Source organism: Arvicanthis niloticus, unplaced genomic scaffold, assembly GCF_011762505.2.
Source record: "Arvicanthis niloticus isolate mArvNil1 unplaced genomic scaffold, mArvNil1.pat.X pat_scaffold_604_arrow_ctg1, whole genome shotgun sequence".
Taxonomy (NCBI): Eukaryota; Metazoa; Chordata; class Mammalia; order Rodentia; family Muridae; genus Arvicanthis; species Arvicanthis niloticus.
The window spans coordinates 23,366-39,385 of NW_023046224.1; the positions used below are offsets into that span (position 1 = coordinate 23,366).

General features: G+C 45.6%; 2 protein-coding genes across 2 annotated transcripts in view; one reads left to right on the forward strand and one right to left on the reverse strand.

The window, feature by feature from the left end:
• Positions 1 to 1,026: 1,026 nt before the first annotated feature.
• Positions 1,027 to 6,832, reverse strand: LOC117702244 (schlafen family member 2-like). Its single transcript, XM_034493480.2, has 2 exons — positions 6,277 to 6,832; positions 1,027 to 2,546 (listed from the first exon to the last, which is right to left on the reverse strand). Exons 1-2 carry the CDS (start codon positions 6,324 to 6,326, stop codon positions 1,463 to 1,465), a joined length of 1,134 nt encoding a protein of 377 aa, XP_034349371.1. The 5' UTR covers positions 6,327 to 6,832; the 3' UTR covers positions 1,027 to 1,462.
• Positions 4,565 to 16,020, forward strand: part of LOC117702245 (schlafen family member 9-like) — a 28,420-nt gene continuing 16,964 nt past the window's right edge. The window contains exon 1 of the mRNA XM_076706413.1: positions 4,565 to 4,616. The gene's annotated coding sequence lies outside the window, so the exon portion shown is untranslated. The remainder of the gene's footprint in view (positions 4,617 to 16,020) is intronic.

Below are 16,020 nucleotides of genomic sequence, written 5' to 3' on the forward strand. Positions count from 1 at the left end.
AGGTTTGACTTCCTTTCTGAGGCCTTGCCCTTGTTAGGTTTTCATTTCTTCATGTTAGGTTTCGATTTCTCAGAAAAGAAAAACAGAACACTCTCATTCCCTCTGTGCTTTTCAACCTCAAAGGGGAAAAAAAACATCAACCGTCATTTCCTCCTTCATAGAACACTAAAAATCAGGGGAAGAAAGTAAGTTCTGGGGGGGAATGGGGTAAGGGGATAAAATCTGAAATGTAAATATATTATCCAATAAAAAGAAAAAAGAAAGTAAGTTCTGACTTGAGGCCATTTCTCAGAAGGATCTAAGGATACACTGGAAAACACAATGTTGCAGCTCTTTTTCAATGTTTACTAAACTGTTGCTTTTATATTTATTTCTCTAACCTATTTTTCCTTTCTTTGTCTCACCTCATTTTTTTAAAGCAGAGTACACAAGTGTCTTAAATGCTTGAACCTCTTGCCTTCTCCTCCCCAGTTCTGAGATTCCAGGCCTGTGCTACCAAGTCTAGGTTATGTTTATCTTTAGCATAAAGGATAATGGGTTTCATTGTGTCATTTCCATAGTTGTATCCTGTAGGTTGTCACATTCAATCGTTGATTGCCTCTTCATCTCTCTCAAAAGATGCCCTTCTGATTGCTAGGTTCTATAAATGGAAAAAAAAAAAAAAAAAAAAAAAAAAAAAGCCTAAGTGTCCATCTGTGTTTCCCCCGTTTTCTTTCCCTGGTCCAGTCAGTCTGACCCACACCTGAGATTCAGTGACCTCACCCACCCTGTGATACCACCATCCTTGCCCCCACTACCTAGAGCACAGCCAGTGGGCTGCAGTACGAATTTATTCACACACACATTACATAGAGCAGGTGTCACACTTAGGGTTTCTATCACTGCAATGAGCCATCAATACCAAAGTGCAGGTGGAGAAAAGGGGTTATTTGGGGTCCACTTCCATAGGGTAGTCAAATGTGAGAGGAAGTCAGGAGGGGAATACAAACAAGGCAAGAACCTGGAAGCAGGAACTGATGCAGAGGCTGAATTTTTTTTTCAAATATTTATTTACACTAGAAAAGGGCAGCAGGGGCTGGACAGACAGCTCAGTGGTTAAGAGCACTGACTGCTCCTTCAGACTTCCTGAGTTCAATTCCCAGCAACACCATGGTGGCTCACAACCATCTGTAATGGAAATCTGATGCCCTGTTCAGGTGTGTCTGAAGACAGTGACAGTGTACTCCCATACATAAGAGGAGTGACTATCAACCCTTCTTGTTAATTCCCAGCAGCTGCAGTTGGCCGGATATGTTTCACCTTGGACCCGATTCTTTGTCTAAAGTTAGGTCTCCCGGCCTCTGCTTAGGTTTCTCAGTTTCTCAATCCCACTATACATGGTTGGTGGGAATTGAACTCAGGACCTCTGGAAGAGCCACTGAGTCATCTCTCCAACCCTCGTAGCCTGGTTATTAATCCTCCTTCAACCTGCTGGGGCATCCATCTGGTGCTTCACCCATTCCTCTGTGGTGAACCTCTTCACACAGCTGTCTTCCACGTGCCAGGATTCAGGATGTGCAGCGAACACTGCACAGCAGAACCTCTCCACTCTGAGCGCACACACATATGAACACAGGGCTCCAGATTCATGGACTTCCATGAATTTGCATGTGTACTTGATCTTCTCCTTCTCCTCACAGAAGTGAGTGACAGGCAGCTGTCTGATGCACTTTTCTATTTCAGTCTCTAGAAGCTCGAGATCGCTCTTCTCTGCTTCAAAACCAATAATTTGCTGGGTTTTGCCATCCAAACCAATGAACAAATATCCCCCATCCGTGTTTGCGAAAGCAGAAACAGTCCGAGGGAGGAGCCCTTTGATGTGCTTTCGCAGGCGTTTCGCGGAAGGCGATGTAACTTCAACGTATGTGGATCTGGTAAAGTGGAACGTCTCCTTGTACTGAAATTCTGTCTTGTTAAAAAGTGCAGTAGCCAAATCCTCCAGGTGACATTCTTCTTCTACCCCAGGGCAGGCTCTACTTGCAGGCGACTCCGATCTGACACGGGGTCTCCCTCCAGTTTCCTCCAGGTCCTGGAGAAATTCTAGAGCAGCGTCAGCACTCACCTGCATGGAGGATGACAAGCTCCTCGCATACAAATTGGTTCTCAGGGTGCCTATAGGCAGTCCAAAGATTTCCTGGCTCCACGAATTCACGTAGATATAAAGGTAGCCTTCGCTCTCCGAGAAGTTCAGGTGCCACTGGACAAACGGCAGGCATTTAGAAACAGAGGCTTCCAAATCTAGTCCCAAGCCATCCCTAATGAAACTATAATTTTCGTTTTCAACTTTAACCTTGATGGCTCCACCTCCCGAATTCAGGAGAGCACATACAGCTAGAGAGATGTTTTCATTCTCCTTCTTCCTGAGGGTAGAGTTCATTTTCTTTCTATCCTTCTCTCCAAGTGTGATTGCTCCTAGATTTAGACCCAGCTTAGCATATGTGGCTTCCAGATCGACGCTGATGTCCATTTTCCCAGCAGCCTTTGCATTTTCCAGCTGAATGTCATTCCTGGAAAACAGACAGACACGTTAGAATGAGAGCTAACCAGGAGAGAGCATCTTCTGTACCGTGAGACCAACAGCACAGTCCTCGGGTCATAGGCTCCACGGGCTCAGTCAGTGTGCAGGTAGAGAAATGGTTGGGTTTTTTTTTTTTTTTTTTTTTTTTTTTTTTTTTTTTTTTTTTTTTTTTTGCAGACTTTGCACTTATTAGCAGAACTTTTATGCCTACTAGTTTTTAGATGTAATGTTACAGGTATAGTTGAGCGTGTTCAAATTTTTAATCCCATTTTAATCTTTTCTCATTTCTTTTCTGGTCCTTAATATTGTATTCAGTCTTCTTTCAATAATCCCTCAGTGGAATCTGTATTGGTCTTTTCTGTACCACAGGCTTTAGTTATGCAGTGATGTAAACGTGCTTATTTTGTGTCTATTGGCGGTTTGCCTGCATGGATGTACCATGTGCCTGCAGTAACCCTGGAGGCCAGAAGAGGGGATCGTATCCCCAAGAACTGGAACTACAGGTGGTTGTTAGCCCCATGTTGGTGCTGGGAAGTGAATCTGGTGCTCCAGAAGAGCAGCCAGTGCTCTTAACCCCTGAGCTATCTCTCCAGCCCAGTTTCAAATTATTTATGATTATTATGATTGTAAATAAGATGAAGAACAATACAAAGACATCTGACATTGACCTCTGTCCTCTAAACTCCAAACATTACAAGCGATTACTATTCCTTAATCCCAGTATCTTTTTCTATCTTAGGAAGGCTGTCCAGATGTGAAGGCTGTCCATTTGCTCTACCGACCACATAAGGGAAAGCCTCTGTCTCCATCTGGAAATGCCACTGAGAGCCATAGATGCTGGTATCCACCTACTTTCCCGGCACACGGATTGCTAAAGCATAAACTGTAGGTTTGTGTCAGTGGTTTTTGCATGAGAATGGCCCCCATAGACTCATATATTTGAACAATTGTCCCCAGTTGATGAAAATGTTTGAGAAGTATATAGCAGGTGTGGCCTTGTTGGAGAAGGTATGTCACTGGGGATGGTCTTTGAAGTTTTAAGAGACTCACCCATTCCCAGTTAGCGTTCTCTCTCTCTTTCTCTCTCTCTCTGTCTCTCTCTGTGTGTCTCTCTCTGTCTCTGTCTTTCTCTCTGTCTCTGTCTCTCTCTCTGTCTGTCTCTGTCTCTCTGTCTCTCTGTCTCTCTGTCTCTCTGTCTCTCTGTCTCTCTCTCTCTCTCTCTCTCTCTCTTCAATTCAAGATGTGATCTCTCAGCAGTTCTGTTACCATGGACTCTAACCCTCTAAAACCCTAAAGCAAATTAAATTCTACTTTCATAAGTTCACTTGATATCTTAGTTATGGTTATTATTCCTATGATGAAACACTGTGACCAAAAAGAAGATGTGGAGGAATCGGTTTGTTTAGGTTACTTCCACATCACACTCCATCATTGAAGGAAGTCAGAACAGGAACTCAAACAGGGCAGGAACCTAGAGGCAGGGGCTGATGCAAAGACTATAAAGGAGTGCTGCTTACTGGCTTGTTCCCCATGGCTTGCTTAGTCTGGTTTCTTCCAGAACCCAGAACCACCAACCCAGGGGATGGCACAACCTACAGTGGGCTGTGCCTTCTTCCATCAATCACTAAGAAAATGTCCTACGGGCTTGCCTGCAGCCCAGCCTTGCAAAGGCATTTCCTTCATCAAGGTTTCTCCTCTGAGTTGATTGACTATACTATGTCAGGTTGACATACACATAGCCAGCATAACTGACTGCTTGTCAGTTGTTGTGGGTTAGCCTGATGCCACTTGTACTCTGATGCTAATATTGGTTCCTTAAGACAAGAGTCTGCACATAGGCCCAAGGAACAGCATGTGACCTTGCCTCCAAGTTATTTCTGATTGGTGAATAAAGATGCCAACAGCCAATAGCTGGGCAGAAGAGACAGAGGCAGGTTGGGGCCTGATAGGAGAAACAGGAAGAAAGTGCAAAAGCCACCGCCATGAGTCAGATGAGTTCATAAAAATGTAGTCCCGAGGGCTGGCCACTTGGATTTCAGAGGAGCCGAGATGAAACACAGTAAGTAATACTCGGGGTTATCAATAGGGAGGTAGATTCTAACCGCATAGACAGTAGACATCTGCCCAGCTCTTGTGCTGTTTAAGGCTTGTTGTAAATAAAGTTGTGTGGGCCTTTTATCCAGGAACTGAATGATCACAGCAGGGTAGAAACCGAGGTAATGGACTAAAAATGTCTACAATAGTCAGTCTGTTAAGCCACCACCTTTTTTTTTTTCTTGTTCAAACCTACCAAAACCAAAAGCAAGCTTTCAAAAGTCCTTTCAGTTCTGCCCAGTCAGAAGCTGCAGCCCACCCTGTTCCATGCTCTTCCCCATTCCCTCCCAGGCCCTCACCCAGCATCCCCTATTCTCAGCCAGCACCACATCTCACACCAAAGTACAAAAGAACAAAGGTCATGACATCCCCAGCCCCGGAAAATTCAGAGATCACAGGTCTATAGTGCAGTCACATTTACAGGAGCTGTGGGCTAGCCTACAATACTGGCCATTGCACTGGTACCTCTGTGACTAAGAAAAATTGTCGTTCATTTAAAATGCGCATCTTTTAGGCAGGTATCTGAGACTTTTTCCTTCAAAAGCAAACAGGTGCGCTATAAACCCAGGCATGTAAACTCATTAACCAACCTTGCAGTTTTAGGTCTGCTTTACCATTCAGATTCCCATCCCCCCTGCCCCCTTCCCCCACTCCACCCCTGAAATTCTAGTGTTGGCTGAAGAAAGTTCTCTGAGACTTTGGTTTGGAATTTAAAGTGTCTTGTTAGCTGTTCTCAGAGGGCAAGAACTTGGCACCCAGATTCGGGCATTGCAGGTTGGCAGGGAGACACAGAGGCAGGAGCAGTAGCTGCCTCATGGAGAATAAGGAGAGATGGTGCATTTTCCCACACCTCTGAAACTGTTTTGCAGTTGGTTTGAGAGAACATTATAAGCTTTGCAGGGCTCTAGCACCTACCTCATTTTTTTCATCTTGAATACAGTTCCACTTCCTCCCTCCCTATTGGTCATAATTACTCATCTCCCCAGCAGGTCAGGTGGGGAACCCTCAAGAGGCTCCTGAGACCAGCAGAGCTGGTCTTAGCTGAGCAGAGCCTTAGCTGCTGTGTGTCTCCAGTTTCCTCTGTCTGCATGTCTCTGCCTGTCTGCCCTTATCTCTCCTTTATGTTTCAACTCTGAGGTACCTTTCACTCTCTTCCTAATAAACCTCTTAGACTAGATCTGTTGTGTGACATATTTTGTCAGGGATACACCAGGGCACAGACCTGCCAAAAGTACACAATGCCTGGCTTGCATTTTTATCCTATGCCCTCTGCCTCTATAGTTCAGGCTCAGACTAAGAGGAACCTGAGCTCTCTCCCTGGACTCTTAAGCCCTCCCTCCACCCAAGAAGACACAGGCATTTGCCCTCCTCCACAGCTCACCAGGTTGCCCAAGCCCTTCACAGCCAGTTTGTTAACACTTTCTTAAAATGGACTATCAAGACTCTAAGGAGCCAAGATTCCTAGTAGAGACAGAAACTAACCAAGGTTCCAGAGAGAGGTGGGTTGTACTGATGACCCCCCAGATGGTCCCAGAGCAACTAGACTGTACCCAGGGGTGGAAGTGAGAGACAGAAAGGGCATTAGGGGTGGGGCTTGAGTAGGCTGTAATTCAGTGGTCACGTACCTTTGAGCTCTGTCGTTGCCTTGCTCAGTTGCCTGAAGTCCAGTGCCCATGCCAGCAGACAGCCCCCTTGGTGAGGCAGGCTAGTGTCACCTGAGAAAGACCCTCTGTCTGCCACAAGTCCTGGCCAGCAGATGTCTTCGACAGTGGGCTTTAATACTTGGAAGAGTTCTAACTGCCACCCTGGCTGTGTGCTCGCCTCTAAGCCCACCTGAGTTCTTTGTTCTTTGCTGCATTAAAGCCTTGCACAGATGGATCCCATCTCAGCTCTGGTGGAAGACTGAAAATCCCAGAACTGTGAATGTCTTTAATCACCCTCCCTCCAGGAAGTGAAAGCCCTAGGCAAGAAGGAACCACCACAGGGGTTTTCCATTGGTCAGAATGAAACACAAACCTCACCAGTTGAGCAATCAGATCTTTTACTTGCTAAGTGCCTCAACCATTCCCAGGGCAGCAGGCAGTTCATTTGCTTAAAAGAGCAGGTTCTCTGTTAAGGCCTCTAGAGTCCCTCCAGTCCAGGGCTTAAGACAGGCACAGCACTCCCCAGCAGGAAAAGGAGGATCCTCTCTGCCCCCAGATTCCTAGAGCCCTCTGGGAATACTCTCTATGGGTTTCCCAGAGCTAGAGTAAAGCACTACACCTCTCCTGCCACTTTGTTACTGTAACACCTCCCTAACTCAGTACATCAAAATTTGCCTTAAGAACTGATTCTGGGGAAAGGGAGAATGGGAGAGGGGTCTCGGGGGAGGGGGCGTGAGGGGCGGGAACCAGGAAAGGGTTTCATTTACATTTGAAATGTAAATAAAGAAAATATCCAATAAAACATATTTTAAAAAGAAATATTGTCAGCATGCATTTTAAACTTTCAAGGATGTTAATTTTTATTACAATTTAACTGCATGTTTTAGTACTATGTTAGTCTTAATATATAATTTTTGACTTGTAGAAAAAATAAATTACTGACTTGTGAATTAAAAAAAAAAAAGTAACTGATTCTGTTTCTGAGTGCTTTGGAACTGAACACAATATTCAGTTCCTTTGTTACATTTTTACACCTGCTCCGCCCACTGTCTCCCTCTCTTACCCAACTGCCTGCACTCCCACACCCCCAAATCACAGGCTTAGGATGTTCAGCTCATTGGGGCTTCTCTGCTGTGAATCTCTTTGTATGGGGAGCATCACCTCATTCCTACTCCAGACTCTTCTGCCTGCCAGAAGAAGTGCAGCCCAGAACTCCACCCTAAGGGTCCAGAACCAGGGCTCTTCCATGTGGGCTGTTTCACTGCCTGTCACCACCAGTTTCTGAGGAAACTGACTCAGAGACCTTTAGAATCTCTTTTTTGATCTCTAATTTAAGAGATAAAGTGTAGAAACTTTCCGGAGGTGGCGAGGGTTGCGGAAAACATGCAAAACTTAAAGGGGAATAGATGCATCAACACCCAGAAACTGAACAAAAAAAAATCCCCCTTTGTGCTTGGGTATCAGGAGGTGATAAGAGGAAGTGGTTAGGGGGTGGGGCTTAGCCAAGCCAGTCCAATGAGCATATGAATTGAACACAGCTGAACTCCTCCCCAACCCCAGCACAGCCTCTTGCTCAGGACTGAACCCTCCCATTTCTAAGGAATGTCACAAGACTAGCCAGAGGCCAGGGCAAGCCAACAACCAGGGCTTTGAGGGACCTGAGGAAGAAAAGAAGAGGGGTAGGAAAAGTGGGGGAAGCCAGGGAGGAGCAGCATCTGGATAGAGGAGGCTGCTGGGTGGAGAGAGTCCGGTGCTCATGCTCTGTGTGCCTGCAGACTTCCCAGTTGTCTTCTTTCCTTCCCCTCTCCTTTCCCCTCTCTCTTCCTTGCTTCTCTCCCAGTCCTTCCTCAGAGCCAAGGTTCAGTTCCAAAGTCAGTGAAAAGCAATTCAACTCCAAAGGTCAGGGATTAGAACTGCAGCAAACTCTGGAACTTTGAGATCAAGTACAAAGTGCAGGGTCCAGGCTTAAGGAAGAAGCCTGCCAGGAGAGCATTTGTAAGGAGACAGTTGTCTGAGTCCAGCCACCTCAGGGACAAGTTCTCCCTCTGCTGACAGGGTCCAGCTTAGTTCCTGATCCCAGCCAGGAGCCAGCTCTATTGTTCCCTTCTCATCTTGAGTTACAGGCCAAATATGGGGGGGGGGGGGGGGTGTGCTGTGCCATGGCTACCAGGCCTCTGAGTCAGAGACCTTGAAGCCAGGTGGCTCAAATAAGGCCTAATCACCAACTAATCACCAATGCTTTCTCCTGTCTTGTGACTGACAATTGCCCTGCCTACCTCCCCACCCCCACCCTCCCTGAGTCAGAGCAAAGCACAATGGAGATTCCATTGCCCAACCCCTTGTGTCAAAATATGACTATACAAGAATACAGGCCACCACACTCCACCTCCTTCTGTGGTCTCATCCTTTAAGTATGCGATGCAATTTCCCTTGAGGGACACAGTCAGCTCCTGACTTGAGTGACAACGCCTTTGTTCCTGACTGGTCAGTTTTTGCTGCCTAATTGAAATACAGAGATTGCTTTGCTGAATTCTCCTGACAAGCTGTTTGATTTGTCTTGGCTTTCCTGACTCCCAACACATTGAAGAAAGACCAGAAACAGAACAAACTCCGCCGACCGTTGTTTCAAAATTGATCTAAGTTCATCTCCAAGCCCCGAGTTATATGGTAACCACATTTATTAACCATCCAGGAGTGTCTGCACTGGATGGAGAGAGGGAGAAGAAAGGATATGTTATTTAACCAGAGATGAGGTAACAGAAATACAACAGTTAGGTTTCACTGCTTCAAAACTAAAGTTCTCTCTGATGAATCGAATCTGAATCTTGATGGAGCCACCTTGAGAGTTTGGGGAAATCCAAAGGAAATCTGGAAAGTTTGTGAGGAAAGTGGTTGGTTTTGGACCCTGGGACAAGGGACTGAGGCGCATATTTTACATATGAGGTGCATATTTTACATAAGAGCAGACCTGGCCTCAAGGTTCTCCCAGCATCCCTCAGTCCCTACCTGGCATACCCTGTCCCCATTTTTCTCCTCCTCTTCCTTCTTCTCTTCCTCCTGTTCTTCCTCCTCTTCCTTTTCTTCTCTCTGTGGGGAAGAAATCTCGAGGTCGGGGAGAGGGAGTCCGGCATCAGGGTCCCAGGGCGGTCCAGCATCAGGGTCCCGGGCGGGCTTCCCACATCGCCAGCGGAGAGTCCCACATTCACGCAGCTGTCGATGGGCGGGCCGGCGGCTGCATCTACAAGGTTCCAGGGTTCCAATTCTGGGAATCAGGTGGAGAGACCATGCGACACGTGGAGTCCAGTTTTCCAAAGCTTTATTGTTCATGACATGGTTAATAGATGTAAGTGGTACGCGCTTCCCCCCCTTCCCACCCCCTTCCCACCCCCACCCCCCCCACCCCACCCCCGCCAAAAGCCAGGGGATACCAATCTTATAGGGAAGGGAGAAAGGGGAGGGAATAACTTAATTAGCTACGCCCCTGGCCTTTTGATAATTCATTAATATTTAAATCTCTGGAGGTGGAGACTTGTTAATCTCGCCCTCTACCTGTGTCCTACCTGACTGAAGGTAACAGGTTAAATGGAGTTACCTTGTCCAAGGCCCAACATCTCTCTGTGTGTCCCTTTCTCTCTTTCTCCTCCCCGGGGCCTCCTTCCCATGGAGACTTCCCTGTCCTTCTTCCTTGGGGCCAGTGAACTTGATCATCCAAGAGCAGCTTCCCAACAAACCTGTTTTTAATATATTCTAATCTGGCTTGAATTAGATCATTCCACTAGTGGTGAAGGAATATAACCTATCAGAAAAGCATAAGTCTGCAGGATGAACATCCAAGGTGCACTTGAGACAGGAGACTTCGTTGGATTCGGTGTTTGGCTCGAGCCCTTTAAGAATTCCATGGTTCCTGATGTAGATGATGAGGGAGAAAGAGGACATGAGGTGGAAGAGGAGAAGGGTGAAGGATAGAGTTGAGGATGAAGAATGTGAAGATGAGGAGGAATGGGAGGATGGAGAAGAGGTGGAGTAAGAAAGAACACTGATGGGCTCCAACCTTCTTTATATTTTTCTGGTTTCCCCAAGCCCGTGGAGCAAGCTGGAGCCTCTGCTTCACCCCCATAGTGCTCATGGCTGTTAGGTCTCAAACCTGAGACAAACTGGGTGACTGAGATACTCATTAACATATTAGAGCCGGCCATGGCCTCCAGGTTCTCCCAGCATCCCTCAGTTCCTACCTGTATTAGCCAGGGTTCTCTAGAGTCACAGAACTTATGGAATGTCTCTCTATATTGAGGGGATTTATTGTGATGACTTACAGTCTCTAGTGCAACTAACCCAACAATGGGCGGCTATGAATGGGAAGTCCAAGAATCTAGTAGTTGCTCAGTCCCAGGAGGCCCTTTGTTTCAGCTGGTTGTCTGTAGAAGTAGGTTCTAACAAATGGGCTAGCAAGTAAGTGCAGGCAGTCAAAGAGTGTATCTTCCTTCTTCCAATGTCTACATAGGTCTCCAGCAGAAGGTGTGGCCCAGATTAAAGGTATGTACCACCACACCTGGATCTAGGACTTGCTTTGTCTCATGCTGATCTTGAACTCAGAGATCTCCTTGTTTCAGTCTCCTGGGATTAAAGGCATGTATTACCTAAGCTTTTCATGGCCACTATGCCTCAAGATCTCCATGCCAAGATCCAGGTCAGAAACTTGTGTCTTCGAGCGTCAAGATCTGGATCACAGGTGTGCCCTCCAATTCTGGATCATAGTTCATTACAGATATAGTCAAGTTGACAACCAGGAAGAGCCATTACCCTACCTGTTACAGGGTCCTCCTGGCTGGCACACTCTGCCCCCTATAATAATCTTCTCCAACTCAAACACTAGACTGGTCTTTCCCTTCCCCAGCATCTTTGAGTCCTCTATAACCCAGCCAGGCTACCTATGCCATCCCCTTTGCCCTTTTGCCCTTTGGCATCCTGGCCTCTTGGCTGCAGGCTCCCCTCTCTCCTCTCCTCATTCTCCTCACATGGCCTTGCTCAGTCTGCCAATCACATCCACTGTGGACCCATTTAGATGCCCATTTTCTCCCTCATATCTGCAGCAAAACTCCTCCACACCTAGGAGTAGCCTGTCACCTTTGACCTCTGTTTCTCATTCAATGGCCCCTATCTTTTAGGTCTCGATGCCCTTCTCAAGGGTTATCAACTTTTGTCAAGATATACACTCTACAAAATACAGTGGGGAAAGGATCTCTACACTTGTTTATTATAAATTCATTTTTATCCTTTGCTGTCTTAGGGGGTAACCTGGAAGGAATCCATACCTCTTAGCTATGGCTGTGGGGTCCTATGAGGGGCAGAATGCTCTATCTCGCTCTGTTGGAAACTGGACAGTGTTGGGCCCCTGTGTAGTGGAGAATAGTGTCAGGCCCACGGGAAACTCCAGTTCCCCACACTCCAAAAGGCAGTCCAAATAACTTGTGAAGCCAGTTTCTCTCTGCCAGAAGGAGTCATTTCCCCTACCTCTGTCAACAGGGACTCATGGCTCTCCAAGAAACAAGTACCTGTGCCACCTCTCAGCACAGCAAGGCCCCTGCTAGTCTCCAGGCTCCCTCAGTCCCTACTCACCAACACTTCTTTAAACACCTCAAAGCCTCCAGTCCAGTCTCCTGGCTTTCCCTGCCCACCCCCACTGTCTGTTCATGTGACCTAGCTATTCTCACCATGGTCTGTCTCTGCTCCTCTCCTCTCCCTTGCATGTAGCCTTTGGTCAGGTCCGACCTTGGCCATGTTCAGTCCATTTCTTTCTCTCTCTGTTCTGGACTCTGCAGATGCCTCTGGCTGTTCTCTCTCCCTCTCTCTAAATAAAACCTTAATTTTCCCATGGAACAGTCATGTAGGCAGTGTCTTTATTTCTGCCCCTCACATAACACACATATACCTGGTGCCAAAACCCTCAGATACACATGAAACTACAGTTTTCCCATTTCATTCTATATACACTGAACCCAAAGGCTACGTTGTATCTGTTCATATGTTAGCATTTACCAACAGGTGACTTTCTCTTTTTCCTGTTTAGCAAAAGGGACTGCTTTTAAAAAGGAGTTAATAAGCTTAGCAACAGGTAGGTCTGAGATGTTTCCGGAGTTATTTTGAAAACACACTTTCTCCTTTGACATGATTAATGCAGTCTTTAATGTACATTCCTACAGTGTAAAGTAACACTCTGTGTGTGTGCATGTATATGTGAGGTGTGTGTGCCTGCTCCTGTGCATGTTGGGTGCATACTTGTGTGTATGTGTGTATGCATGTGTATGTGCATGGATGTGTGGGAGTATGTGTACACATGTGTGTGCCTGTGTGTTTTTGTGTGTGCTGAGGGGGATGCACATGTGTGTGCTACTGAGTTTAATATGCAAAAAATTTACATACAATACTTACATCTATCTTCAATAGGGCAATTGGTCTTTGGTTATATTTCTGTAAGCACCCCACTTACTTACCAGACCAAGGTCAGTTAATATGGTCTCAAGGAATTAAACCAGGCCCATCAGAGGGGATACAGTAAGCCAGAGGTCGTGACAATATTATTGAGATCAATCAGACTTTTGATACCTTTATTAGGAACAGACTATAGTGGCAATTGCCAAGATCAATACAGTTGTTGACAGAATACAGTGATGATTGCAAACTTTATAGGTTACACAGATTGGTCTCTAAGACCAGTTGTCTTGTCAAGTTTCCATGTCTCATTGACTACTGAAGAAATACATAGAGAAACACAAAGTGACCTGAATGCTTCAGTACCTGAGGAAGTGCCTCAGTCTCTCAGGAACAGGGAGGCACATTGTGCCCCAGGAGCCATGGACTCCAACCTGAAAAATCCATGACCCACTCCTCTCAAGTTCAGCTAGGCCAGGCCCACTCCATTACTCCTGGTAATTTTCAGGTTGTGGTTTTTAATTTTAGGCTATACGAGACAATCTTCAAAGCAGACAGGAGCAGCAGATTAATATTAAGGCTATGATACTCCCCAGCAAAACCAACAGAAAACTTCTCAGAGACATTACAATGAGACATAGTTTAGAGGACCAATTAGAAACAGAAAAATAAAGATTAAATATCTTGGCCGTGTTCTCCGGAGCAATGGAAGAGGGTAATCCATCCAACTTTGAATGCCAAGTGGTTTATATTGCATCATGCAAGGCCTGAACATACTCAAAATATCATGTTTTTTAACCATCCTAGTTTGGGGAATAAGATTAGCTGTGGGGGCACCCACAAGATCTCAGAGTCATTGACATGAATAGGAATATTATTCTCTTCCCGGTTAACAAATGAGGCACAGGAGGACCAGACACGTAAGCACAGCTTATGTTATGTTATACTTCAGTAAGAACAGATGCATTTAACAAAGACAACATAGCAAGAAACAGCAATTCAGCAGGTACACCTAAGACTTTATTAATTCTTTCTCTTCAGTCACTAGTTTCCTCCTCTGAGTCATTGTTGGTAGAAAGACCCTGTTCTTCATGACTCTGCAATCCTTTCACCCTGGTCTCCTCCTTTTCTTCTGGCCTCTGCAGATGCCTTAGACACTTCATCTGACTTCCACTGGTCTACTCAGTCTTTCAGCTGTCCACACCAACTTTTAGCAGCCTGAGGGAAAAACACAAACAGTCATGACTTCAATGAATCGCTGGAACCCAGTGATTCAATTGGCCAGGCATAGCATCTCTCCAATAGACTATGACCCTGAATTTTTCTGGAGGAGTCCAAAAATGTTCTGCAGCAGTGAGGTCATCCTTGTTGAAGAGTAAATAGAAGATGAGATATTGTGAAAAGTGGCCATATTACCTTTCTCTCTCTCCTATATTTTTAAATGAAGTTTAAATTGTCCTTTAGCTCTTTCCTGGAAGATGAATTCTGAGGGTCACATGGGATGCTGGGGATACAGGTTATGCCAAACTGTTAGCAAAATTGTTGAAAAGGCTTGGCAACAATGATGTACACCGGAGCATCATCCACTTATAATATTTTGCATGGCCCTAAAACAGCCAAAGCTCTGAGGAAAAAGGCAAGAATATTCTTTACTCCTTTTCCTGAAAGGGGAACAGCAAAAATGAGCACCGAGTGAGTCAGTGTCCACAATGACACGAACATATATTTCAGCCTCCCGAAGCTAGGGACATGAGTAATATCAATGTGCCAAATGTGAATTGTCAACAATTCTTGGGAAGTCCCAGGGCAAGGGGTGGCCCTATTTCTAAGATGGCTTCCTTTTTTGTCATGAGCCAAAGCCCTCTGTCCTGAGTTGGTGTGTTTTCTGATATGTTACCATGTGTTGGGTTATTTGAACCTTTGGTGGGTATACTCAGAATCCCAGAGTCTAACTCTGCAGCTCTACAAATAAAGAGACTATGTACTGAAACAAATGGCTATTCTTTAGAACCAAGGACTCTCAATATATGTGGACTGATGTTATTGGGGGATTGAGACACAAGGACCACTCAGCATGATCAAAGTTCAAATTAGGCTTAGAGAGAAACACTGCTCACAGAACAGCCTCAAATGCACATAACAGGGATTTTTTATTAATTTATATTATGTATATAGTATTCTTCCTGCATGTATACCTGCATGCCAGAATTGGGCATCAGACCCTAGTATAGATGGTTGTGAGGCACAATGTGGTTGCTGAGAACTGAACTCAGGACCTCTGGAAGAGCAGTTATATTGACTGGCTTTGTGCATCAACTTGACACAAGCTGGAATTATCACAGAGAAAGGAGATTCCCTTGAGTAAATGCCTCCATGAGGCAGCTATTTCTCAGTTAGTGATCATTGGTGAGAGGGCCCCTTGTGGGTGGTGCCATCCCTGGGCTGGTAGTCTTGGGTTCTATAAGAAAGCAAGCTGAGCAAGCCAGGGAAAGCAAGCTAGTAAGAAACATCTCTCCATGGCCTCTGCATCAGCTCCTGCTTCCTGACCTGCTTGGGTTCCAAGCCTGACTTCCTTTGGTGATGAACAGCAATATGGAAGTGTAAGCTGAATAAACCCTTTCCTCCCCAGCTTGCTTCTTGGTCATGATATTTTGTGCAGGAATAGAAACCCTGACTAAGACAGAAGACCATGCTCTTAAACTTGCAGCTATCTCCCGAGCCCTACAGGGAGTTTTTAAAGACAACACAGAAAAACTACATCCTTGTTGCAGTTGCAGGGGAAAGTAAAGCAAGCAAACAGTTTAACAAGAGCCAAAAATATACAGTTAGCCAGGGCATTTCCACCTCGAGTTTCTAGAACATGGTTGGGGGCTTTCCAGGGCAGGGGTAAAAAAGATGCATTTGTGGGCCAGGGTCAGTTTCAGTTTAAACCAAGATGGCTTCAGCTGAGACAAAATAGAGTGATCTTTGACCTGTTACACTGTCACCAGTATTCAGAGACTTGTCTGGGAGGCACTAGCTAAAAAGCAGCCCCCACAGTGTCAGAAATAATCCATTTAAAGTCAAACATGAATTATGGCTTAGGATATGGTGAAATGACAAAGAAAACATCCACTAAGTCAAGGACATCAAACCACAGTTTCGTTAGGGAAAAACTAAAATAGTAGAGGTATTTGGGACTGCTGAATACAGATGAGTCTCTCCTTCATGACTTGCCCTTAGATCCTGAGGCAGCCGCAGTCCATACTCCACAACATCTTATAATTCTAGAAGTATCGAGATGTTACATGTAGGTGG